Below are 15,429 nucleotides of genomic sequence, written 5' to 3'. Positions count from 1 at the left end.
TAGGCCCATGTTTGTATTGAGTTTTTATGTGCAATAAAGATTTTTCGATGCCCAAAAAAAAAAAAAAAAAGCTGCAATTCGGGAGGCTGTGTAAAATAGGGCTCCCTTTAAGAAGCCTTGTTGGCATGTAGAATACATTTTATAGATGGAAGAGCAGAGAAGACCAACTGAGCAATCCCAGTATAAACCAATAAAAAGAGCAGTGTCTGATTTAGCAATTGTTTTTCATATGAAACCTTGCTAGTGGCCGTTGTTCTTTACATTTGAAAAAAAAAGATGATTTAAGAGGATTGTTGGTCATCAATTGTTAATGTGTGATCGTGCATAGTTATTGATTTATGATTTAATGGCTAGTGAGTGCATTTATATTTCTTGATGACAAACGAATGCCTATATTTAACAACAGCGGCCTAAACCATCAAAGCAAAATACGCCACCTCTGATATTGTCAATAATTCCCCATGAACTGTTCAAGCAAAACAAAATTGCCCCTCCCTGTCATGGAATCTCCTGCACTCTGTGATGAACTAATTTGCTCCTTAATAACATCAGTAACAAAATGCAAACACATGCAAACCAACCTCAACTCCCTGCCTCCAAAAATGGGCCGCGGCCTGATACAAAAATATATTCTAAGATTCTCCCATCTCCCGTAGCACTGCTTGGCCAAAAAGCATTTATGATGCTAGCAAGTTCATCCCCTCCAAATCTTAAGAGTTTGCATACCTCTCCTCTCCACCCGATGCACTATCCATACTTCACTTCAATGTATAGCTCACTTTGCTTTACAATGTCAAAATATTAAGACCGCTGCTTTGTCGGAGAATAACACAACTGACTCTACGTAGAATCTATTTTCTAATCTACATATTACTTTGTTATTCCTAAACCCCATCAGGTCTGCCATGATGGTTGCTCCACTGCCACCGTAGATATGTTCACATGTGTGGCTTTATCCTTCCAGGGTCTGATCAATCTCTACTCTGTCTACTCACTTCCACCGTTCATGATATATTAAAAGAGCCTTTCCATCCCTCCTAATGAGAACTGTACTTCAGGCCATATATATAAAGTATGTCACTGTTTGTTGAATGTACTCTGACTCCAAGCTTTGATTCTAGTAGTGGGTCTTACATCTTGTCTCTTTCGTGTATATTTTATAGTGGTGTTTTTGATGCAGTGTTTGGTCGCAGCTGCACTGAACAGTTCTTGGTGTGGTTGCCCTAATGATCTTTTAGGAGCTTAAAGGTTTTTAATAAACAACTGAACGTGGTGCAGTTTAGGCCACTTTTTTGGTTGATCTGTTATAGTATTTTGTTTTATTGATGTTGTGGCCAGCATGTGGACTAACTGGCTACAATTGGTCAGTGCTTGTGCATCATAAAGTGGAGTTAGCCATTATACTCGGTTGATAATGGAATGCAAAGTTTATCGCAGGTCCCGAGAGGGACCACTCCTTGCTCATTAAGACGTTACCAACATCTTTTGATCAATATCTGGTTGCACTCACACTCGCCCTTTTAAATGTGTTCTGCGTATTCAGAACTTTTTACATTCTCCAACCCAAGGTGACCTCTTTACTGTGCTGCAGGTTGAGGTTGGATTACAGCATTAAGTCTGTGGGAGGAGAGTGCTAATTCCTTTCAGTGAAAGTCACTTAGTCCTCTGTGTCATTGACTGTTCATGGGAGAGTTCCAGAACTAAGGCAAGGACAGAAGCTGCACATGAGGAGATGAGCGATGCAAGAACTATTGAATGAGGATTGCAGGTCATTGCCTGTGATGTGCTGAGTAGCGGCTTGAACTGGAACATCTTGGTATCTGTGCCATTGCCGCTTTGCACAATCATGTGGGATTTTCTCTGAATTCTGGATATGTGAGATGTAGTGATGCTGTTCTCTGTAGAGTGTGGTGAGGGCCATTAGATGTCTGCAGTAAAGACTTACTGTAGTCTAGTTGGGAAAGAAGGTGCAGGGGAATTAAGTCACAGGATGTTGAGCTAAAGTTGGGATTCAAATCTGGTTCCCAAGGTTCAGAGTCTCTAGCGCTTGCCTTTAGGCCACCAAAAATGTAAAACACAACTTGAGAAATATAAAAAGTGCTGCTACAAATCTCCCTCCAAGGGGGGATCTTGTCATATTCCATTTTGGAAATGGTTGCACATTCTTAAGTAGAAGCAGTTCTGCTTTCCATCTACATCCGCTAATGTAGTAGCTTCTGTATGTGCAGTGTAGCGCCGTGGTCGTGATTGTGCACATAGGGCTATTTACTATTGTGAAACTTCCAACACCCTTCTATATAGTTTCTGAAAAAGCTTTCTATTGATGTACTGCATGATGTATTTTGAACACACTGCAAAAGTGGCATTTTATTGCTAATATTTCAGTGTAACATTTCAAACATGTTGGAGGTGTCGTATATGCGGTATTATCGCAGTCAGATGTTCAGTGTATGTAAACAGCCTATGATTTCTATGGGTAGGAGGCTTCAGCTGTAGATATGCCCATCCAATTTTGCCTGTGACGTAGGTGTACCGATATGTATATTTAACCTTGTTTTGTCACTTAACCAAAATCAGGTAGGCACCTTCGGACCCACTCTTTTCTTCTAATACCTTAGCTGTAGTAATTCTACTGACGGCACTTCGTCCCCAAATCAGACTTTGCTAGCATATCGACTTAAAGACCTTGTGTTAAAGATCTGTTGCCTTCCATAGAATACAACTACAGCCCAAAATTTATTTTGATGTCCTTTGGACCTGCGCTGTAGGTTTTATAAAGCATCCAAAAAGGATCATTAATCATTATGGCTAGACTTTGGGACTCCAGATGTGATTGGTCTATTGGAGCCAGCCTCTGTCTTGTAGCCCACTTTTATAATGAAACCCACCCAGATTTTCATGGAAACAGAACCCAATAAAGTCATTATATTCGGCTTTCTTGCTCCCATCAATATTAACCTTGCATTCGCCCCCACCCCCCACCTCCTGAGACATGCTGCTCTTTTACAGGTCTTTAAGATTTGGATGTCTGCGTGAAAAGGATGATGGTAAGTGACTGCAAGGACACGGCGGCGAGGATGCTATAATGCTCCGGCCCCTTGGTTATGGAATAGAAAGTTGTTTATGTAGTGCCTCGATATGTCACATGGTTGGATTTTGGGACAGAATGGTCAGCTGTGTGCAGCATTAGATAACAAGGTAAGTCAACACCAAGTTCCTTCTAAAATGTTTAACAAAGGAGGATCATGTGATAATATAGCCTTATAGCCTGCCGTAGCAGGCTATACCGGCTATTAAAGGCCCGCTCCAGCGTTAAAGGCCCAAGCCGAATTATGAATGGGTTCTATTGGAGCCGATTCTTGGCATATGTGTTCATGGACAGTATATAAATATATGCTATATTAACCCTTGCACCAGGCAGAATGTAGCACCCCAGTGATGTATTTCTCAGGTATCACATTTTAAGCATCTCTTAGTTAACTCTTTACCCTGCACTGTATTCTGCACTGTTTTTTCGTATTTTTCCTGTCACTTGAAGCCCTAATTTAATTTATAACTGACAGAGCGACCCCGCCTGTACTAGAATGTAAATGCCCTTTCCTGACTGGTCTCAAGACACTGCCTTTGTATAGTGAAGACCCTTGCAGCGGGGGGGTCTGCGGCCTGAAGCTGACCCAAAGGGATGTGAGGTTTTGCATATGATCATCAGGAAGGGCACAAGACTGGGTCTCAACTGAAGGGTCCCCCTTCAATTTGTACAAACAGCATCTAAAGACCTGCCTCTACCATCTGCAAGTAGCAGTGCTTCAAGATGTTTAATCTGCCGTATTTTGATAACAAAGGGAGTCCAGTCACCAACGTCCTCACCTCACTGTCTGGATCTCCAGACAATATACTTTTGCTGTCAAGGGAAACTGTCCACACCCTCCATCGTGTGCCATGCTACAACCAGGGGCCCTCAAAGAGGTCCCACTTGAGAATGAATCTCATAAGACATCCACTCCAGCATTTGCAGAATCTCCTTCTCAATGTTTGTACTATTTACTCATACATTTTCTCACATTGTTATTACTTAATGGTTCCAATCCCTGCGCTGATTAGCTGACGTTGCTGACTTAGTAGTGTAGTGGTTGCCTTGCAGTGGACAAACTGTTTACCACAGACTGTTCACCTGATTCTAGTGACTATCAAAAGTACCTAATATATCTTTACCTTCTTAGCAAATTGTGCTGTTTCTCTCCGCAGTCTTGCATTCTTAAATTGTATGCTATCTAAATAAGCATCATCTATGGGCCTTATTAATGGGGATTTGGCATAGGGCAGGGCAGCAAGTCCCCTTGCTGCACTGCCCTACGACAAAGTGAAAGGGCAGGAATGCACAGTATTTATGTAAAATGGTGCATTACTGTCCTTTCTGCCAGCGCTGGTGCGGTTTTGACAGCCTAGTACCAATGCACGCACCCTTCACCATGGTGCAAGGGTGCCTGTGTTGTCAGCATGATTGTTTTTGTGCAGGAAGGGGCACCTTTCTGCACAAGAACAATCCTGAGAGGCTTTTTCCTCTTTCATTTTTGTGTGCTGCAGAATACAGCACACATGGAAAGAGGAAAAAGCAAGGAGAAATAAACCTATTTCACCTTGTTGCGCCTCCCCTGTAAAGGCGTATGGTTTTGGGGCATCTCCAGGTTTACATGGTTTTGTAAATCTTGAGAAGCGCCAAAATCCATGGTGTTGCATGGAAACACCCGCTTCAACGCCCATGGAACACCTCCCTAACGCAGTGTGAGGCAACGCAGTGATTTGTGCTACCTTGCTTTGCTCCATTTCTATGAAACCATTCAAAGCCATGCAAAGTGTCTTTGTTTGACCTCATAAATATGATTTTGTGATGTTCCAGCACCCAACACCTATGGACTTTGATGCAGTCACAGATTTACAAGAGCTTGTAAACCTGGGCATTTGCCAAAACGTACACCTTCCCAGGGGAGGCATAACAAGGAGAAATATCTCTATTTCTCCTCGTTTTGTCCTCTCTCTATGTGTTTTGCATTTTGCAGCACATATAGGAAGAAGAATATGCCTCCATTGTTTTTATGCAGGAAGGTGCCCCTTCCTGTACAAAGACAATCATGCATGCAACACCTGATAAAAACAATACTGTATTCAACACAGGCACCCTTGCACCATTGTTCAAGGGTGCCTGCGTTGGTGCTAGGCTGCCAAAAGGGTGCCATCGCAAGGGAAAGGACAGGAATGCACCATTTAGGTGAATATACGGCGCATTTACTGCCCTTATCCTGCGGCGCAGCATGGCACAGCAAGATTACTTGCTGCGCTGTGTCAGTATTTTGTTGATATGCCCCTTAGTGCGAATAGAATCCTTGATAGTGGCAGAATAAAAGGGCTATCAGAATGCCACACCTTCCACTCAATTTGCTCTATAATCAACATGTGTAGATCATATTTCAATCTTCATTCCGTTAAAGACCTATTTCATATTGTTCATCCAGTGGCTCCTTCCAAGAATCCTAATCTTTGTCATAGTGTTTAAAGTATATTGTCTAGTTTGTGTATTTGTATGAAGTAGAAGTAGCTGTTCTTTAAAGCCCCTGAGAGTCAGATCTATCAATGTTGCTTCTTTGGTGTTGATGAATGGTCTGGCATCCACAAATTGTTAGCAGGTCCTTCAAAAAAGGCAATGTTGTGGTTCCTCGTAAGCCATCATCGTCCCATTATCATGCCACCATCTAACTTAAACTTTCTTCTACAGTCTAGCATCTGCCTTACGCATGGAAATTAAACTCTCCTCCTTAAAATGTGGGTCTATGTCTTTGTAGTTTTAGATAACAGGTTTACATAAGTCCTTGCAGTACTCTATTTTAGCCGTTTTTTTTGCTGCGACTGACTGTTGCCCCTTTTTGTTATCTTCTATGTTTCTCTGAGTTTGCTCCATCTTAGGTACCCACTCACAACAAATAAAACTGAGACCTTCCCTTCCTGTTTCCACTAACTTGCATGACAATTTCCTGGTTGGTTACCATAGTCTCCAGTAACACGCTACATCTATTTCCACACTCTGCTCAATACCCCCAGCAACACCGTCCTCCTCCACCACTCTATCCATGGAAGCATAGACTACTTTGATTCCCCTAGCTCAGTGGTTTACAAAACAGAACTGTTGTCCCCAAATTCACGTTAAGACTCCTTTCCTCCACTAATTCAGTATACATCTTGGATGAGACCATCACCAACAGATTTGGAAGTATAAGATGCCTTCTTTTCTGATGTCTGAACCCTTTCACCTTCCCTTATGACAAAAAGGGTTGTTAAATCCACTGTCCATTCACAACATGAATATGCAAACTTTCCTCCACTGAGACTCCTGGAAGTACCAGCTTGCACGCCTCTTAAATAGCCCAGAGCTCTACAGGCAGATGTGTGGCAGGGAAATTGTTACTAGTTTTTGATTAACCCCTCCCCCCGAAAACTCTACAATGGATGTCCATTAATGCAAAACTAACCTTATAGTTCTCTGGCTTCACATATAAGTGCATCCACAGAAAAGCAACATCAAACCTCAGCAATGCTATTCATAGACATGTCCTATGAAGTGCCAACCATATGCTGCTTCATATCTCCAGATCACGCTTTACTGAGCGATGAAGTGTAAGTCACTTCAAAATTCAGTGGATGCAGTCCAACACAACTTTCTACAGTGGTAAACTTCCTGGTCTTTAGAAAGAAACAATTGTACATCTTCTGGCCGCCGTACTACCATTTCTTCATTAGACTAGCACGTAGAAGTGATTACGTTTGCAGTGTTGTGTTTCTATGGTTTCCTCTTAATATTTAACCCCCATGAGCAACAGTGAGGTCACTGACTTGGCCATCTCTGGATTGTCGCCTCTGTGACGAGTGAGAAGAGTCGCTATTACACCTATTTTGTATCTGCCCGGCCTTACACAATATAAGGAAGATCCTCCTGAGGCTAATTTCTAAGAGAAACACAAGTCAGGACCTGCCGGGCGCCCGTGATAAAATGCCTCAGTGGGTCTTTGATCCAACTTTCCTGTAAAATGATTAAATTCCTGACAATTACAGCTCAAGAGCTCGAAAAAAAGGCAGCAGCAAAACAGGAACTGGGACATATGGATACTTTGCAGCCGGATCCAGATCTTCCTTGATGCTCTTTGCAGCCTTCTCTCCTCCCTCTTCCCTTTTATTCTAAGTCTCTGCAAGCACTTTATTTGAGACAGGGGGTACATACACATTTAATCAAGCACAAGTCCTAACGCGTACTGCATCCTTGTTATAACAGTTATTTGCTGCATCCTTGTTATAACAGTTGTTTGCTGGCCCCAATCTTTTAACGTGAGGGCCATTGCCTTATAAAGTGCTATTTCTGTTTTTACTCATCTTGCACATTTAAAAAGTGCTCTCCCTGTTTTTATTCATCATGTACATTTGTGCGATGCTTCCCAGCACACGGGGGCATGTTTTACTCTATAGGTTGTTGTTTACAACATGCTGGTATGTTCCACCCTTTTATGATTTTAACAGATCAAATAAAAGTATTTCTTTCAGTGAGGTTACTCAAATACCCCAGGTCAACATTAGGTGTCCTAACTAGATAGCCAATGTGTGCCACCCATTCTGCCCCCTCAAAGAATATGGCGGTAGGTCTAGGCTGAACCGGGCTCGTCTTACTGGAATTCTCCTTCCTTGCCTCATTTGCCAACAGAGAGAACGTTCTTTAAACACCTGAAGACTCCTCTCTTCCACCAAGATTTGGATTTGGATGACTGCCTTTTTGCCTGTTGCTCACCCAGCACTCTGCTTTAAAAAAGCAAATGTTCATCATCTTGTACATATACCCAGTTATTCTACTGCTGCCTAGATCTTTGTCCTTTTGTATCCATCCGAGGTCAATAAAAGGAGTGCATTGTTGGATAGTAGCTAATCTGATTTTCATAGAGGCGAAAGCTAGCAAGCGCTAAGACTTAAAGCAGTTTACTTGGGCTGAGGAAAGAGACGCTCTGACCGATATCCACCTTCACTGTACCTGAGCTGAACATGGGCCTGCATCTGTGCCCTACACGTGTATCAATCTGCACAACTTGATGTGCGCTGACTTTATTGATAACTGATTCTTAAGGACACTTGAAACTTAATATAATGCAGTTATTTTATGGATTAAAATGCAAAACCTTTATAATCATATAGGAGAAGTGCACATGTATGGTTGGCAAAGAAGTGCGTTGTCGACCTAATGTCACTCAATATGTTCACAAATTTAACAATACTTCACAAGGGATATCTGTTTTTACGCATAAACAAGGTGTATTAAAAACCGGAGTTACCGGTCCTACCAGCTGTATAAAGCATATCCTGTGCCGGCCAGCTGCAAGCATTTCATGCATTCCATTCAGAGTACAGAGAATGAGCACTTCAGTTACACAAACCTCCACTTCCCCTCCTACAGGGTTCTTCAGCCACACTATTATCTCAGATCTTCACCCCCAAGTGAGGGGCGCACATGCAGTAAAGTTTGCAGAGGTTTTAGAGGTGTGGTTTCTACCAGGTGTTGCTGCTATGCATATCACGGGTGCTGACAGGGTATTGTAGAACTAGCATTAATGTGTATCAGTTGGTTGGCAAGGGACACCAGATCTGCATTCTAGTGCAAAGTACTCCAATATCCCCCAGGAGGTGACGCCTGCACAATCCACGTTTTACTGGGTGTGGTGTTTCCTTCTATGTGCTTTCTTCTCGTTCTCTGTTCTTGTTTTCTTTCTCTTGCATTCTTTTGCCCCTCTTTCCTCACTTTTTCTTTCCCTTTCTATTTCTTCTCCCGTTGCTTCACCTTTTTTTCTTTCTTTACACTTGTATCTGCCTCCTTCATTATTCTTTGTCTTCATTTCAACTCTCTCCCTGCTTGTGTTCCTCCTGCCCCATCATACTTTCTCGTCATAACTCTCTCCTTTTGTGAGGTGTGGGTTATCTGTTGTGGTAGACTGAATTTACCTCCCAAACTAGGCACTGAAAAGTATAACACAGTGAAGTTACCAGATTTGTTGCTTTTGACAAGTGTTGGAGTCAGAAAGGACTGGCCCCACCTAAATACCTGGAAATCACTAGAGTCGAGGAATTTCAACATCAGCCCTGAGGTGAGGTTCTGTGCAAACAGCTGCAATTCAAGTGTGGTTGCATCATTGAGGCCTAGCAGTGAGAGTGGGGTAGAGTTCCCAATATCCACAACCTTCCCTTATTCACAGTGTGGGGGCGATGGTCTGGGGTGATTATGTGGCCAGAATGGTGTTCATCAGTGTTATGACCGAGCTGAGCGCTTTCTGAAAGCTTTATCTAGTGGTGTCGTATGGAAAGTACCTGACCAACATGTAGACGTCCTCTAATCTTCCATGTTGGTCTTCTGTATTGACGCACAATTGTTGCACCAAATCTGGTGTCAAAGTGACTACTAACTGTGAAAAGCCTGTGGCATAGCTGGCAGACAGGAGGAGTACAGACATAGACATTAGCAAACCAATGTACTTTATGAGGTTGGTTGGGATTTCGCCCCAATAAATGATTTCTATTATGATTAAAAAAGTACAAATCTGCTAAAACATATTCAGACTTTAACCCCAAAGATAACCCCTTCTATTTAATAAAGTTTGCAAGAATACACGACAAAATCTCAAAATGTCATATGCGGAGTGACTTATGAAGATTCTTGACAAATTCTGTAAGCATTTTTCTACCGTAATTTCCCAGTAGCCATGGAACCCCCATTGATGCTGCCCCAAGTTCACTTGTGTTCGACATCCTGCAGAACATACACATTTCTGAAAAGGTTCCATAGAAGACGTGATCAGGTCTGACTTGCATGCAACCTACTCTCCTTCCCCAGAAGTAGACCTAAGATACAGCAAAGAGAGATTGCAAAACAAGAAGCTTTCTAGAACATAAGGAGGGAAAGAATTCATGTCACCTGGCACAAGCAGGTCAATTCTAGCTTCAGAGAAGATCAAACAGAACTCATGTATTCAATGCCCTTTACTTTACATTTAGACATATGTTGTGCTTTATATCAATGGATTGTTAAATGGTTGTCAGAAAACATCATGAAGTGAAAAATAAAAGCTGAAGCCTTGAATGCATTAGATGAATCACAGATTGAAATTCCACTCTAGTGGATCTTGGTGAATGTGCTTCCACAATCCCAAGTATGAAAAATGTGGAGTGTAATAGAGATAGAAAAAAACCAATCTGTATTTCCTGGATCCCCAGGCTATGAACATTGTAAGTGTGTGCACCTTAACTTCAGTCCAGCTTCGCTGCAGGGTGGTATCTTCTGGCTCTGCAGAAGTGGATCATTGACCTGGCAATGGTATGTACAGTGCTCCTGACCCTTGACTGAAGGCGGCATATTCATTGTTAATTTCAGATGGGGAATTCAATGGCCAATGAATGAAAAACGTTGAATGAAGTTAAATGTCAATCCGTCAATTAAATGAATAAAGAAAGGTTGTGTTGTATTATAACTTCCAGGTACAGCTGGTGATGAGAAGTAGTCGCCAGAAGTATCTATGCTTGCTATTTCATTTTGGTTGGCTGCCATAGATAAAACAGACTTACTCATGATTTTAATGGTTTTGTTGGTTTTTTCTTGTAGACATGTTGCACCTTCATTAGTGCTGCTAGCAAATTTCTTCAGCTTCAATGTTTGTGGCAGACCAAGGATTCCGGACAAGTGAGTGCCTTGACATGGAGTATGGCCTGCTACACCTGTGCAAGTAAGGAAACTAAGTTTTTGTATTTGAAAATGGAAGTGGTTTAACACATTCTGTATATTTAAGAGGTGGCAATACTGATTTGGCAATCTTAGTTGCATATATTTGGGCAAGGAGGTGATTGGGTGGAGCTAGCGCCTGGGATACTGCATTGCTCACCCAGGGCAGCCTTACCAGTTCAGTACAGCACTAGAGCGTCCCAGCAGGACTGGCATGTAGTAGAGCGAACCAGCACTCTCAAAAGGGCTACTATACGTTTGCTCTGTTATAATTGCTCTATCTGAAGTATCCTTCTGGAGTATAAAGGGAAGAAGAGGATTTGAATGTCTTATTAGAGCTGGGGCTGACACAGAGAATGTCTTTAGTTGTTCAAAAATAGGATTGGCAATATAATCCCATATCAAAGTCCCGTGGTTGGTTAACGTTAGAAGAAAAGTGCCCATAAAAGTTTGAAAATCCAAATACGCACTGAACTTCCTTGACATTATAGGAGTTGGCCAATTCATAACTGCAACTACCTTCTTTGGATCCATGGACATATCTTCAGCAGAAAGAATGTATCCTAAGTGCTCTACCTCAGAGGCTTCAAATGTAAATTGTTCTGGTTCACAAGCCAGCTGATGACATCTTAGACACTTCAGTGCCTCATTAACATGCTCAACATGTTGCTCAGGATCAGATGAAAATATCAAAATATCATCCAAATGGACAATTACAGAATGATTTAACAAATCAGAAAAGACTGGAATGGTTGGTATTTATAATGTCCTAAACTAGTACAAAATGTAGTCTTCTATTGGTATCTTTGTGATTCTTAGCAACAGATAAGCCCCCCTCAAAGTTAGTTTTGTAAAAATCTTGACTCTCTGTGCCAATATTTAAATGATTTTAATAAGGGGAATAAAACAACTGTCTTTAACAGTTTAATTGAATCCGAGGAGTCTTCCTAGGCCACAAAGAAAAGAAGTGCTCCTGCAAGGGAACAAAACATAATATTCAAGCCATTCTGTAAGTTCTCCTCCAAATACTCCTTAAAGGCTTTCTTTTCAGGTTCTGGTAACAGGGGCATTCTATCGAAAGGAACTACAGCTTCAGGAACAATATCGATATGACAGTTGTATTCTCTTGAAACTCTTAAAATGTTCCCTGTAGGTTTTAAGAACAGATCCTGAAACTATACATTATGTTGAAATGTGAGATAATATTGATATCGCCTTGAGACTAGGTCCTGAGAGAATATGCCTGAAGGCCAGTATTGAACAGATTGCACACAATGCAAGGAGCAAGATTCGAAGGGCAAAATAAGTACCTTGGTGGTTCATTTTATATAAAGAGTTTGGTGGCTCAGAGTTAATCTCTAATATTAATGGATGATGAGGAGAAGCTAATAAATCAAAGGAACATATCTCTACATGTTCTCCAATGGACACAGGTAATGGTGCAGTTTTTTCAGTAACAGCTCTTGAACTCCGAAATGAACCATCTACGGCAGAAGCCGCCACCCTTTTTATTAGTAAGAACTACTTCTGTTGAATGAAAATCTGCCCAAGCTACTAATTATATCAGTATTGTACAGATCAGACAGAATTACATTAGTGGCCATCCTATGCAAGATTACCACACCTGATTGCCTCCGTGCAGGATTGCCATAAGTATTTTAAAAAAGACTTAGGGGCATATTATAAATAGACGGCGATAAATATCGCAAAGCGCGCTTAGCGCTTATTTATTTATCGCTGGAATTTATCGCCCGGTTAACGCGTTATTAACAACACGCATCACCGAGGCGATAAAAAATACGGCAAAAGCGGCAAAATGCAGCAATATCGCTGGAAATCAAGCGATAAAACTGCAACGATAGAGAAATCCTTGTTGATAGGGAGATGTGGACTTAGCGTTATAATCCACCTCCCATTATACAGATAGGCAAGTCTGAAATTTTGCAGACGTTAGACACCGGCGATAACTGCGTTTAGCGCGCCTTTTTAAAACTCTACGCGTGTCAAGGTCAGCCTTGTAAATATCGCGAAGGCCCGTTAGCGATATTTTACAATGCAGTTTTACGTGGCACGCCTACCTTGCATCTCATTATCGATGCAAGGCTAGGCGGAAAGCAACCGGGCGCTAAGGCAAGGAAACGCACGCTAATGCTAATAAAGCGATAAAATTATCACCGCTTTTCGCCCGAAAACGGACGCTAAAGCGGCAATAATTTTATCGCGGCCCCTTGATGATATGCCCCTTAGTCAATTAGAATACTTCTGCAATGGTAATACATAGCAGCCACAGCTGCAATTCCCTCTGGCACAAGGTAATAATACCAAGTTAAAAAATATTAGTAAGTCTCCCAATGCTACACCATTTATCCTCCGCCTTAGAAACAGTTTGGAAATTATGGGTTTGGAAAATACACACATATCACATACTATTTCATCCAAGCCAAACCTTCTACTTTAATAGGATGAGCTGCTTACCGGAGAGCTTCTCATGCATAGCTGGAGAGTTGCCAGCAGCTCATGAGTTACTAGTTTGAGAAGCTTAATTTAGAGTCTCCCTACAATCAAACATCTTCTTGAAGTCTTAAGAAATGTTGGAAATGCTCTAACACAGAATCATTTGTAGTTATGAAAGGGGTTGCCCAAGGCAACATCCAACCTTGGATCTAGCCATACTGTTGTAGTGGAAACGTAAATTGAATTGGACAGGCATTTAAGATTTGTTTTCAGTTTGAAGGGTAATATGTCCCATAGAAGCTACAGCTTGCAGTAAAGTGATATTCTCTTCAGGTGAGGTCTGAACTCACTGGTTAAAAGATTGAACTGCCATGAGTAAATCCTGCTTTTGATACGCATTGGATCCTACAGCTTAGTGGAATCTTTGGCATCCTACTCTAGTAATGGCAAGTCGCACATCTATTATCTTCTCATCCTTCCTTGAAGGATAAAAATGGTAACCTCCTTGAAACACCTCACCACTGTCCTGCAGATTCACTGTGAAGAAAATGAAGAGACGCCAAGCAAAGCACTTACAAAACTGTTTGCACAAGGTGGACTGGCAGGCAAAGAAGTACCCAGGAGAATAAAAAGCAAGAAGTTGCAGAACAAACCTCTCTAAACCCATATAAAGTAAATATTATACAAAAATACTTCAAGCAAAAAAAGATACTGTAAAAAAACAATAACCCAAATGTGCACAAAAAAGCAGAAACCCGGGAATGTAGTGTAGTGGATGAAAAATAGAATGAAGTATCCTTGAAGTCCAGAGGCCAAGGAAGTGTGGGTGAAGAAAATATGGATGTTGTGCTAATGTCAGCCTTCGCTTCCTTCCAAACAGGCAGGATCCCCACTGCAAAAATCCCCTGAACAGCCTGCGTCCACCTATAACAATGCTCTTGAGCCCCACAAAGACCGGCGCTTGTTAAGGCCATGTAGTGTCTGTGCCATCCCACAGCCATGAATCCCCACCCCTACCCAGTGCACACTGCTCCCAGCAGCACAAGGTGAAAAACGAAAGCCTGGACAATGTTTTTAATAACATCCAGAAATGTTCAACAAGTTCTTAAAGTCCTCCAACCTCCAGGGCTCGCACTTCAGAAACCAGTCATCCTTTTTTTCTCAATAACAGATTCCATAAAAACTAAACAATCTGAACCACAAGAAATGTTCAGCCCATCTGGCCAACAGGAATTGCTCAAGGCAGGCACCCCAGACCTCCTCACCTTCTGCAGCCTCCAGAGAAACATTCCACAGAGGCAAGCACAATTCACTGCTAGGACCTTGACCCTGTTACACCTGTGGTTCAATAGACAATAGGAGCAAAACGCTGGAAGCAGTAGTTCAGGCAAAGCAGGAAGCACACCTAAGGAGGTCTCTTGCATACAGACAGTTCTGTGGTCAATAATCAGAAATAGCAACGAGAGCGCGGCCACAATAAATTTAATATAGCAGGAGATATGTCCTACTAGAAACACTGCTAGACTGCATCTCTATAGTGAAAGTGTACACATACAGCTGCCTTAATAGAGTGTAGGGTATGGCAATGTGGGAAGAAAAAAAGTATTCTTTTAGGGAAAGCTTATGAAGTTAGGCCTGGATAGTAAGCTGCAGCTACCGTGGCGGTCAAAACAAAAGGTGTCAAGAGCAAAATAAAGGTAACCGCAAAGATAGCAGAAGAGGATGAGTGGATAAAGACGTCTTCTGATCTTGGCTGGAAATAAATGGTCCAGTCACTTTCAGCGTAGAGCCCTTACAGTCCATCGTATATGGTTTCCCTATTCCTATCTATTGTGCCAAACCCAGTTGACGACACTTTGAATATATCCTCCAACAAGGTGGGCAATAGAGATTCTGTCCTTAAAACTCTTCATATGGAAAAGCAGGGTGGTATAATAAATAGTAATTATACTGACCATGTTCCTGATGCATAGAGGTATACTTTTTTAGAAATCTGCAAGAGCAGGTTTGTTTTAGAGAACTCGGGCATTTGCCAGTGGAGTTGACCTAGACACATCGATACATTTTTTAAAAAGTTGACTTTAAATTCTCTTTCAGATGAGCGCAGGTACTTCCTGTCCAACCAACACAATGTTCTTAAGAGAGCCATTCACGAATATTGTCTGCGTTAATGTGTAAGAAGG

General features: G+C 41.8%; 1 protein-coding gene across 1 annotated transcript in view; it reads left to right on the top strand.

Moving 5' to 3' along the window:
* The window catches only part of SLC66A3 (solute carrier family 66 member 3), an 80,741-nt gene that overhangs the window by 53,236 nt on the left and 12,076 nt on the right, over nucleotides 1-15,429 (top strand). Inside the window, exons 4-5 of the mRNA XM_085610697.1 lie at nucleotides 10,333-10,390; nucleotides 10,676-10,796. Of these exons, the coding sequence (XP_085466823.1) occupies nucleotides 10,333-10,390; nucleotides 10,676-10,796 (179 nt within the window). The remainder of the gene's footprint in view (nucleotides 1-10,332; nucleotides 10,391-10,675; nucleotides 10,797-15,429) is intronic.

This window comes from Triturus cristatus, chromosome 6 (assembly GCF_964204655.1).
Source record: "Triturus cristatus chromosome 6, aTriCri1.1, whole genome shotgun sequence".
Lineage (NCBI taxonomy): Eukaryota > Metazoa > Chordata > Amphibia > Caudata > Salamandridae > Triturus > Triturus cristatus.
This window is presented reverse-complemented; position numbering and strand designations above follow the sequence as displayed.